At 40.8% G+C, this 12,381-nt stretch overlaps 1 protein-coding gene across 5 annotated transcripts in view; it reads right to left on the bottom strand.

The window, feature by feature from the left end:
• Positions 1-331: 331 nt before the first annotated feature.
• Positions 332-12,381, bottom strand: part of KLHL4 (kelch like family member 4) — a 70,735-nt gene continuing 58,685 nt past the window's right edge. For 4 of the 5 annotated variants that reach the window (XM_079319223.1, XM_079319219.1, XM_079319222.1 and 1 more), the window contains 5 exons: positions 10,004-10,228; positions 7,985-8,147; positions 4,541-4,753; positions 2,588-2,759; positions 332-1,938 (listed from right to left, as the gene is read on the bottom strand). In XM_079319223.1, coding sequence (XP_079175349.1) covers positions 1,879-1,938; positions 2,588-2,759; positions 4,541-4,753; positions 7,985-8,147; positions 10,004-10,228 — 833 coding nt within the window. In that variant the 3' untranslated portion in view covers positions 332-1,878. Of the gene's footprint in view, positions 1,939-2,587; positions 2,760-3,100; positions 3,143-4,540; positions 4,754-7,984; positions 8,148-10,003; positions 10,229-12,381 lie in introns of those variants that run through there. The other variant, XM_079319220.1, reaches the window with a different exon arrangement.

Consider the following 12,381-nt stretch of genomic DNA (forward strand, 5'->3'; position numbering starts at 1 on the left):
TGACTAAAATTTAGTGTTTGCTGCAAGATGTTCTGCACAGACAGGGACAGGGAGAGAACAGCACCCACCTCCCACTCCCCATTGTCCCTGGGCAGATTCTCTGTCTGTGCTTGGCCTTTGTGTTTGCTTCAGATTCTCGATTTGCTGGGAAATTAAAATATTTCCTTCCTCTGGTTTAGGGTTTGTTCTCCATTTGCTAGGCAGGGAGGGTTTTGTGCATCTTTTGTTATTTTAGAGTACAAAAATGAGACTGATGTTTCTGTGTCTTCTAGTTTTGAAAGGGTGTAAAATAAAAACCACCAAGTTGTTAAAATATAGTCCAGATTTTCTTAGCAGAGAAAGTAAAGTTTATTTTGAATGTAGCATGCTATATATAAACATAATTGATTTTTAAAGTTAAAAATGTCTTCTTTTTATAAATATGCTTATGAGATTTTTTTTCTTTAGAGGCATTCAATAAGTTTAATACTATAAATTTGTTTTAAAATAGCATGTTACTAAAATCTGAAACCACAGTATTCTATCAGGAAAGTTGGCCTACACATTCAGAGACTTTTTTCTCTGTCCTGAATTTTCTGATACTGACAGAACAACAATATAACAAACACTGAGGTGGATACTGAGCAAATATTGTGCTTTACAGCATGGAATATCTTACATACATTCTTTTTTCTAGAATACACTTTCAGCATTTGAAATTATAAAAAATGAAATTAAAGCAAAACAGTAGAAATTGGCACACAAAAAGAAAATATCATGCATGTGGAATACTATGTGCTGTTTTCAGGTGATCCTTTTCCTGTTTGTTCTTGATTCTTATCACTCCACTAATTCCAGGTAGAACATAAACATGTTTACAGAAATGGTATCTAATGGTACACAGTGGGTGTGGTTTATTCCTCACCATTTTTATACTGTACATGAGAGAAAGCTGGTAATCTTCAGCTGAGGTCAAAGATTGTCATATCAATATGATATAAGCATTTCATTTTGTAAGTTATATTCAAGGAATGCAATTATGTGATTGTTTTAAAATTTAATGCATGGTTATTATCCCAAGAATAGTCAGATTAGTTTAACACTTACTGACAGATGGTTAGTGAGCAAAGAGAAACCCAGGAATAACCTGACACACAGAGCAGCATTGAAATATCACATTTCTATCCACCAAAAATGATTGCAAATTATATTTGCATTATGTTTTGACAAAGATTTCTTTCTGCTGGCACACAATAGCATAAAGTTACCTTAACCCCCCATCAACTTAACTTGCATTTTTCATTTTAATACACTGCTAAAAATGGATATTCTGCCACAGTCTAGAAGTGCTGGATGGCAAATAAACAAATTCCTTCTCTGATTTGATTTTAGAGTTAATTTAGGAGTTTAATTTCTGAATATAGAAATTAAGTTGCTTCTGCAGAGAATGTTTTGCTGACAGTAATATTTAAGAGCAAATATTTTTTTTTTGTGCAGTTCCCTGTTGGAGGTGTTTCATTTTAATTTTAAAATGTTTAAAAGTTTTTTTATAAACTTTAGCATTCCTGACTACATAGAAAGGAAGAAAGATTTTGAAATCTTGCACACATCTCTCATTGCTGCATTTTATAAATAACAGATACACTTTTGTAACAAACCTGAACCATTCAAACATTTAAACCATTTCACTGGATTTTATGTATTAGGCATAATAAAGTAATTCACTTTTTCAAAGTTTTCTGATTTTGGAGATGCAGGAAGACACTTCTGTGCTGCAGTGGTGTGATGGCTCAGGGATAAATATTGTCTGTAAGGGAGGGCTTTGAGGTGTGTGCAGTCTGGAAATGATTCTTGGCTTCTGAGCTCCCCTTAGTTCAGTTTCATGATAATTTACAGTCCTCAGGGCAACTTCACAACAACAACACATGCTCCAGCCCTGCCAATGTTAACAGGAACTTCCTAGAAAAGGAAAAAGGAAAAGGAAAAAGAGGAAACATTTTTAGTAGTATCCTATGGATAGGACATATATACTTTCATACTAATAGGAAAGCAATTTGTTTATTCAAACTGATGTAATTCTAAAAAAAATAGATTTAACTAAGGTATGAAAACACAGACTGAGCTTTTTTGCAAAATTCAGTAGCCCCTGGGTTACAAGGGTGTAGCCTGTTGTTCCCTTGACATATTCAAAAAGCTTTCAATGTTCCAAAACCACAGATTGTGTGGCTGCAAAAGGATCTTGGCAGTGCAGGTATTTCCATTGCTGTCAGTGGGGAGAGGCATAAAGATGAAAGTTTGAGGGTTCCTCCAGAAGAGGGCATTGCTGACAATTGAATCAACAATTCAACAGCGAATTTAAGCACTTAAAACCCAAAGTGATTTGTGCAATCTGGTTTGCTTGCCCATGCATTTCCCCCACCCCCAGACTGAAGAGTTTTAGGTGGTTATTTTTCAGGAGAGGTCACTGATATTTTACCCAAGCATCGTTGCATCCCGACGTGTCGCTATCCGCCAAACCGGCGATAATTTTACAGCCATTTGTACAGAATCATTCCCAGCTGCCACAAGAGCCCTATCCCTTGTGAGGCATCCCCTGTGCTCCCTTTACCTCTGTCCACTCGTTGTTCTGAGCATCGTAGGACTCCACAGTGTCCAGGTAGGAGTGCCCATCGTAGCCCCCCACGGCGTAGAGCCGGTCCCCCAAGGGACAGATCCCGACCGCGTCCCGGGGCACGCTCAGCGGGGCCACCGTGGTCCAGGCATCTGTTTTGGGGTCATACCTAGGAAAGTTGGGCATCACATTCAGGAAAAGGCATGCTGGAGGCACATTTTAAATTTAAATTGTTGATATTTGTTTGTTCTCTCCTGTTGCTGTTTGGGTTACGCTCAGCAGAACTGAGATGTGATTCCGTTTTTTATTCACCCATCAGAGGGACCACCGTGGTCCAGGCATCTGTTTTGGGGTCATACCTAGGAAAGGTGGGCATCACATTCAGGAAAAAGGCATGTGAAAGTCACGTTTAAAATTTAAAGTGTTGATATTTGCTTGTTCTGTCCTGTGTTGCTGTTTGGGTTACACTCAGTAGAACTGAGATGTGATTCCATTTTTGATTCACTCACTAAAGGGGCCACTGCAGTCTAGGGATCAGTTTTGGGGTCATACCTAGGAAAGGTGGGCATCACATTCAAAAAAAGGCATGTGACAGTCACATTTAAAATTTAAATTGCTGATATTTGCTTGTTTTCTCATGTATTGCTGTTTGGGTTACATAAGGAATGAGTAGAATTGAAATGTGATTCAATTTTTGATTGACCCACTAAAGGGGCCACTGTGGTCTAGGGATCTCTTTTGGGGTCATACTAGGAAAGGTGGGTATCAAATTCAGAAAAAAGCATGTGAGAGTCACGTTTAAAATTTAAATTGCTGATATTTGCTTGTTCTCTCCTGTGTTGCTGTTTGGGTTACACTCAGTAGAACTGAGATATGATTCAGTTTTTGATTCACCCACTAGAGGGACCACCGTGGTCCAGGGATCTGTTTTGGGGTCACACCTAGGAAAGTTGGGGATCAAATTCAGAAAAAGGCATGCTGGAGGCACATTTGAAATATAAATTGCTGATATTCTGTGTGTTTGTTTTCTCCTGTGTTGGTGTTTGGGTTACAACTTTGATGTGATTAAATTTTTGATTTAGCCACTAGAGGGGCCTTCAAGCACATGGAAAATGCTCCTGTTTTCACTTTGTGATTACAGTCTCTTCATTTCAATTACATTAAGCCATCAACACATTTTAAACACAAATGGGACCTGAGGGAATGATAGCATGGCCACAATTTGACTCAGCAAAGTTAATTTCAATATATTCTTATTTTCTTCCTCCATAAAGCTTTTAATTTTCTGTTTATTATCAGAATTAATGTTTTCAGAGAAGTTTACTATAAAATAAGTTAAATATCTTGTGTAGTAACTCTAAGTTTCTCACATGGAATGTGTGGCAGCATCTTACATTAATATTGGTTTTACTTCTGATCTATTCCAATACAAATTGCAGTGAATTCCAGGCAGTTCCTGCTTTGCCCCATCTAACTGAGAATAGATCTTTGCCCTTGTTGCTCACAGCAGGGTTTAACACCCGCTCAGTTTTCCTTTCTTTTCCCTGGATCACAAGACTTTGTGATATTTCTTATACTGTTTTATCAGTATCAGTCAAATTATTGGAAGAACAACTGAGAAGTATTTCATTCCTACAGTACATGGCACAAGCAGGCTAAACCTGAATTCTGCCACTTGAGAAACAGAAAGGTCACATGCTGGATTTGTCCCAGCACTTCAGTTACTTTTACCTGTCTCATGGCAGAAGGGAAGAGTTTGCTATGAGTTTTAATTCCTTACCACGAAAACATTGAAAATCAGTTATTCCTGCTCAAAATACTGCGTTAAAAAGTCGGAATGAGTTTTGCAAACACAACATTCCGACTGTGAAGAGAATTTATCCTATAATTTCTTTCTGGAATGTAAACAGAAAGGAAAAATAAAAGTAAAATAAGGAAGGGATGTGTCACCTCTCGACGCAGTCGGACAGGCGGGAGCAGTGGTTGGAGGCTGGGGCATCGTGCCCTCCCACGGCGTACAGCAGCCCGTTGTAGGTGGCCACACCAACTCCTCCCCTCCTCTTGGACATGGAGGCACACAAACTCCACTTGTTTGTGTGAGGGTCAAAACACTCCATGGACTTCAGGCAGGAGCTCCCATCTCTGCCTCCGACTGCGTACAGCCTGGGATGACAACCCACAAGCAGGCGAACCATTTCAGTCTTTATTCTCCCAATAATAAGGGTTTTATCTGGCTGAGTTCACTTTAAAATTGTCATTGCTCCCGTTTATTTGCTCTGCTCTGGAACTGCCTTTGCTCAAAGGCTTTTGTGTGCTGTATGAAATGTGGAAATGTTCAAGCAGCCACGTGTGAAAATTAACCTTAAAAATTCGTAACAGGTCTCTAAATGTGAGCAATAGAAAGAGTTGAATTGAAAGATGCTGCATTTGAAATATATGGCAGCATTCCCTGGGACAGGGTTGCAGAATATTTGACATTTTACCACTTTAAAAGTTCTTCCTGGGCAGTTAACTTTAATGACTTGAATGGATATCAAAAGCATATATAAAACATATATTAAATATGTTTTCCTCTGAGTCTGTATTTAAGAAAATCTGCTGAACAGAAGGTATCACCTTGTGTCATCTTGTCTCTTCAGCCCAAATAGACTTAGCAAACAACTGCAGATTTAAATAGCTGATGTTGGGGTAATTTTTAGGGATAAATTTTGGTAAACCATGTCAAAAAACATTGGGGCAACTTTTAGGAATGAATTGTGGCAATCACCGTTAAAAAACCTCAGGGGTTGTGGCTTTTTGTCAGTGAATTTTACAAAGTCTGAACTTCTTTCTGGTCTCAAGCTAATTTGGATGCTGCTGGACTAGGATGGAATGTAACAGAAAATCTGTTCAGGTGTTGAGTGTGCTCCTTTTTCCACTCCCTTTCAGACCCTTGTTACTGTTTTCTGCCATGAAATTGAATTTATTTTGTGAAGCTTATTAGGCACCTAGGGAACACATGGACATGTCCAGAGTAAATCAAGTAAACTGGATCAGCTGAATTTTCCTTTAGAAGTGCCTGTTTTATCCCAAAGACTTTAAAACCTTTCAGATTTCTCTGGTGCATATTTTACCTAGAAGATTCTTGACCACCATTAGAATAATAAAAAATCCCCATCTCTCTCTCTCCTAATTTTGCTCACTTGATAAAATTGACTTTGGTTGTGCAGTTTGTTGTTTGATCCATACAAAACTTGAGGCTTTGATTTAATATCTTTTCACATCATGCCGCTGATACAGCCTGCTTGTTTACACAGCTTTCACAGGGCAAGGAAATCTCTGTTTATACAAAGGGATTGGTTGGGATCCTTTGTTTTCCATAATATGTCTACAAACACAGTGGTGTTTCCCATTCTCTAAGGAAAAGCCCAAATATAGCATTATTGACTGATGTTTTCAATGGACCATTTATTGGTCCAAAATTGTTGCTCCACAGATATGTAAAGGCTTTTCTGGTGGGGCTGAACAGGAAAAAATATGGTGTGATTTAGGGAAACAGGAAAAGGAGAAGCATTCTCTTGGTTGGACCCCAGCAGTGGCACTGAGTGATGGACATTTGATCTCCTGGTAAGCCAGAAATTACCTCAGCAGAATAACAGACATGATTTAAGCCCTGCTGGAGACAGTGTGTATGGGCAATGATTGAGAGCAGAGTCAGGATCGGGCTGATTTCCTCTCTGACAAAGTGGTTTCCTGCATCTTGTTGCTGTGGAAGGCACCAGCAGGAGTTTCTGGTGGGGTTTCTGCTGAGAGCATTTCCTCTGAGCTACAGCAGGGCCCTGGAGAGGCACTTCTGCCTCTCTTGGACCTGTGAGCTACCATTTGAATCCTGCCTTGTATGAAGGCAAACCCCCAGCTTGCATTTACTAACATCCCTTTGCTGACATCTTTGCTCCTGCTTTTTATCCTGCTCTTTCTCAGGAATTTGCAAAGTGATCAGGGAAGCCAGTGGCAAAGTGCAGGTCTGTAACTGAGTGTTTCCAGCCCCTACAAATTGCTAAGAGTTTGCCACAGGTTTGAACAAGAAATGTTGGCTCAAACCATATTCTCCATAACCTGAGGCCTTTTACAAGGCTGTTGTAAGATCCACATAGTTGTTTTCTACCATGTGAAAAGGTTTGAGTGGCCTTAGCATCTTAGCAGAATGTTTAAATACATTAACACTTGATTTTGTAGATTTAGGCAAGAGATGGAAGGTGGAGCATATCTGGATAGGATAAGATTTATAAGAGGCTGTTTATTCCTTACCTAATTAATAAACTCATCTTCTTTCCATTAAACACATCAAGTACCTTCAACATTTTAAAAATTGGCTGTGAATTTGTATGACAAAGGAAAGACTTCCTTTCCATACAGATTAAGTCAATTTAGACACAACGATTTTAAAGTGTAAACATAAACTTGGAATATATTTTTAAGTAGCTGATTTTCTATCCCCATATGTTATATCCTAGGTAAAATTCTGATGTGCATGTAATAACATTTTCATATTGCTGTAATTTAAAAAGGGCTGAAATGTGTTTCAAACCTGTCTGCAAGTTTGAAACCCATTTACCACACAGCAGAGGAAAAGCTTTCCTTTCTTATTTCTGCACGTTAGATGTTGGAGAGGATGAAATGGTGAAACCTTAAAAATATGAATGCATAGATTCTGAGAGCAAGGTGGAGATGAAAGCCACTTTTGAGACACCAAGCCTCAGTTACTAAATAACTAGAGGACAATAGGATAGGATAGCTGGCTGAAAATAATCCCCTCTTGATGATTCCTCCTGGAAGCGGGTCCAAAGGTCAAGAGAAGATCTTGTTAGAGTCCAAAGAGTAGTTTTTAGAGTTTAAAATATAACACACTATGGTGATGTAAGGATTCTTATAGGCTGTATGTAAATGCTATAGAATTTGTATCTTGTATTAGATTGGTTAGTGGAAATTAGAATATTCATCATAGAAGGTTTATTGTATTGTAAATGGGAGATCTCTCTCTCTCTTTCTTTCCCCTCTCCCTTCTTTCTCTTACCCTCTTTGTTCTTACTCCTCACCCTCCTCTCTCTTGCTTCTCTCTCTTGCTCTTCTCTCTCCTTTACCCCTTACCCTCTCCCCATCCTGCTCCTGGCTGTGGATAGCAGCCCTTAGAAGGACTTCTCACACCCTCACAATAAAACTTAACTTGTGACAGCCAGCCTATGCAGGGCTCCTGAGTTTGTCCCAGATAAACCATCCACCGCGATGCTGGACTCTCCCACCTAGACTTCCTCTTTGTTCCCACCAACACCATAACCCTGCAAACACCACCCCAGCAGCTCCATTTGCACGGAAGGCAGCAGCTGAAAGCCCAGAGAGGCTTTGGGGGTGCCATACTTGCTGTTGAGGGCGGCCACCCCGACGGTGCTGCGCGGCGTGGACATGCTGGCCACGTAATTCCACTGCCGCGCCTGCGGGTCCCAGCGCTCCACCGTGTTCAGGTAGCTCCACCCGTCGTGGCCACCAACTGCATACATGGGTCCTTCCAGCATTGCCACTCCTGGGAGACAGAATCAGGCACAAATGATCTCTTGGTTTCAGTGGCTGGCGGATCATTCGTGCCCGCCGTGAGTTCTCCGTGTGCAGATAAGCGATTTCGGTGGGTATTAAGGGATCTGAAAGCTGCCTTTTCATTTGGAATAAATAAAGATAAACAAGCACTTCACATGCAGTGTTCTGCTAAATAACCATTATCTTTTGCCAGAAGATTAGGGGAAAGCTGCTTTAGTTCTGATGTTCTCTTCTTGGACTTTTATCTCTTTCACTTCTGGCGACCTTGCTCTGAAACAAATTTGAGCCCCTAACTGGGAAATGATGTTATTCTCCTACAAAAAGGCAAAACTTGAGTCAGGCAATGACAAATATGCCCACACCAATAACCTCTCCTAATTCTGAGCCAGCTGAAGCTCTGTAGTGCTGCCAGCGTGAAGCCTGGGCGGGTGGGTAGCTGGCTGTCCTTTCCAACTACAGCACCACAACATTTTAATGCTTTTTGTATCAGGGCTGGCTCCTCTCTGCTGTCCTTGAGGCACAGGAGAGGCAGCTTGGCTGTCCCTGCAAAGCTCTGTGTGGATAAACCCTGGGCCATTCTCCAGTGAAGGGCTTTGGTGCCTTCCCTTTGGGAGCTGCTGCTGCTCTTTGCTCCCTTTGTTAGGTGAGGGGAAATGTTTCAATCCTGCTGCTTAAAAGTATTCTAAATCTGTGTTTCAGGCCTAAATATACTTGGCCTGATTTCTTCAAAAGCACCAACTCTCCACAGAATCTCCCTGAAGATAATAGGGGCTGACTGTGAGGCAGCTTTGCCAACCAGGCACAGATTGAAGCCAAACTTTGGGCACTCAAATTCGTGGCTGTGACCTACTAGTAGGGGAAAATTATGGCCCTGCAGTCAGGAATTATAAATATTTCAATGAAAATTATTTCATCTGTTTGCTCTTCTTCTCTTTGCCACCTCCTAGTGTTTGGTTTCATAAATTTTGTGCTCTAGCTGGTAAGAGCCCTACACTACTCTTTCTCTGCCAAGCAGTGGAGAAGGTAACCCAGGCCACAGTGGTTTGTCAAATTATTCTGGATCAATCTTCCTCTATTACCACAAAAATTAAAATGTCATTTGAACTTAGTGATGATTTCAAGCAATACCTGTTTCTGTAACTTAAGAAAAGCCAGCTTTTTCATAAGGTCTGGGATATATAAATTGTTCAGGAATCATCATATTCCCTCTGTTACAATCTACTCATCTGTTAACTTAGCCTTATTTTTTAGAGTTCTGGAAATAAATTCTATTTCATATTCATATTATTCCTTCAGTGTGAATAATATTAAGGATTATTTTGCAGTAAAAAATCCCATAGATACTAAGCTATGGCAGAGCTCTGTAAAACTTCTTGTAATTACAGCATTAGAACTGGTGAAGTCATATTTATTTCCATACACTGTTTTCTTCAGAGTGGGCAATGCCCTGATGTGAATTGCAGAGGTGATTGATACCTCTGGGCTTAATTCATAGTTTATTAAAAAGAAAAATAAGAAGGTTGTTATTGTATTTTAAATACAATTCATAGATACAAATTGTATTCCTTGACCACTGAATTATCTGAAGAGCTGAATATTTTCCCTCTAGCTTATATTTTGGAATTTCCTACGAGCAAAATTAACTCTGGAAGACCAGGACTAATTAGGTGAATACTAAAAAAAATCATAAAATTATGCCAATAGGCAAATCTCTCTTTGAAAAATGCCTTCTACCAATATCTCTGTGTTCTCCTGAACTCTGTCAGGAGTTTTCTCAGCAGTGCTTGGGTCAATCAATCCCCTGAGTGTGCTGGGATGAGTTTGCAGAGGCAGAGCCCCCCTTACCCAGTCCGTGCCTGTGCGTTGACATCGGGGGCATCACTGTCCAGGCCTTGGTGACAGGGTTGAAGCACTCCACAATGTTGGAGGTTTTGAGGCCATCCCTGCCCCCCACGATGTAGAGTTTATTGTCAATCACTGCCACCCCAAACTGCAGCCGCCGCCCGTTCATGGTCCCGATTTGGATCCAGCTGTTGGTCCTGAGGTCGTATTTCTCTATTGTGGTGGTGCCTGTGGGAAGCAGAGACAGCCATGGAGGGAGCAGCACCCAGCAGCCTGCTCAAAACAGGGTGGAATTATATTATATATCATATATTGGCTTGTTGTGTGTGAGGTTTTGCTGTGAACACCAGTGAACCTAGTGAGGAAACTGCATTAGTTGCACACGTGATTGGCAAATCTATGAGAATGGGCTGGTGGCAAGAAATGGGGAATTAAATTGAGGCAATTTTTGTAGCACTGCAAATTTTGGAAGTAAGTTAAATCTGTTATCTAAATACCATGGGAGTAGGGGGGTTATGGGTTTGTTTGGGGGTTTCTTTATAATTCCTTATAAATACAGTGCCTCAATCATGTTTGTGCCTAAAGCATTAGTGACATTGAAACCAGACTCTGTGTGTCTGTCTGAGGATCTGGACAAGCATCTCCAGGAATCCTGTGGGTATTTTCCCTTTCAGGATGGAGTCAGGCAGAAGGCAGGGCAGTGTGTGAGTGCACACCTGGCTCCCACAGGTACCTTCCCTGCAGTAGCTGCTTGGCTGCTGTCACACATCAGCCACATTTCCCATTTCCTCCAGGTCACTGGACCTCCTGTAAGGTTTTGAGTGAAGCCCTCCATAAGGCAGGAGCTCTGTGCAGCCCAGCACTGACACTTCTCCATGCACTGGCTCCCAGCATCACTCAGGAGCCATAATTGCTCCTCTGAGAGCTGCTCAGCACAGCGAGGGCACAGCTCACTGAGCTCCAAGAATTGCCAGTGCACCCTGGAGCTCAAATTCAGCCCAGTCAAATGCAACCAGATGAGGAAAACAGAGCTGATTTCTCATTCCCTGACTGGGATTTGAGACCAGACAAGTGGTGTTTTGAAGATAACAACAGGCAGTTTGTGGCTAAGAAATTCTTTTTCACAACAGAAAAGCAACCATGCAATAAAGCAGAAGAGAAAGATAGGATTTGTTTAGAGATCTGTTAGAGATCACCTGATGTGCTCCAGAAATTCAGTGAAATAAGAGTTTATCTCATGCTATCTTTTATCCATATATTTTTCCACATGCATAGGTTGGGAAAGAAATACCATCTCTATCTGCAATTAAAGACAGAAATTCTACTTTCTCCTCTTTATTCAGAGCAGCTGGGTTTCTTTGCCTGCTCTTTCCATCTTGTTATTCTGTTTGCTGCTCTTTGCTTTGATTCTTTCTCATTTATTCTATGCTAATACGTGTGTGCCCCAAAGTTCTCCACTTCAAAGGAAATCTCTCACACTAACTAAAACACAGGGAAAATGCAGTCAGGTTTAAGTGTGTTCAGACATACCCTGTGGGCTGTGATTTTTACAGAGGCTGGAAGATTTGAAAGTCACAAAATTGAACGTGGTTTAGGCACATTCCCATTTTTCAAAATTCCAGCCCAAAAGCACTTCTTTGATCTTCTTTTGATCATTGGGATTTGAGATGTGTCTTCATATTCCACCTGAGATAAGCACAAAGGCAAACCTGGCATTGCCTGGTGCCTACCTTTATCACAGGCAGTGTGTTACTGCCAGAGGTGAGATATCCCACCCAGAGCTGCTCCTCCTGAGCATCCTGGACTCTTTCTGCTGTTTCTTTATCTCCCAACCCAGCCCAGGCTCCAGATCTGACTCAGAGCTGTGGAGGACAGCAGGGAGGAGCAGAAGTGCTGCTCTTCTTACCCATCAAAAGGCAAAAGTTCAAACAATTGGCTTCACTCCAAGGTGAGATCTAAGAGAGGCACCAACAGGAAATGCAGATGTTGGCTGAAACAGCCCTTTCTTTGCTTAACCTTTACTAGAAGAAATTATTGGAAAATTGTATTCTTATTTTAGGGGAAGATTGCTTAAAGATCACCTGGTTGTCTGATATAATTCATAAATCATATCACTAATATATATATATATATATCACAGTATCACTAATATGTATATCACTATATATATCACAGTATCACTAATGAATCTACTTAATTGCAACAGATTAACTCCAATTTGCTAAATTGTCCTAGGAATGAGTGTTTTCATGTTGTGCTGGTGCAGAACGTGTGTTCTGTTTGATTTGATTGCACAGAGATAGGGAGGCAGCTCTGCAAGGTCTCTCATACAGGGAAAAATCAGCAGTCAGCAGCTTTTTGGAAACCATGAAATGGATTAT

Source organism: Erithacus rubecula (genome assembly GCF_903797595.1).
Source record: "Erithacus rubecula genome assembly, chromosome: 15".
In the NCBI taxonomy this organism is placed as follows: Eukaryota; Metazoa; Chordata; class Aves; order Passeriformes; family Muscicapidae; genus Erithacus; species Erithacus rubecula.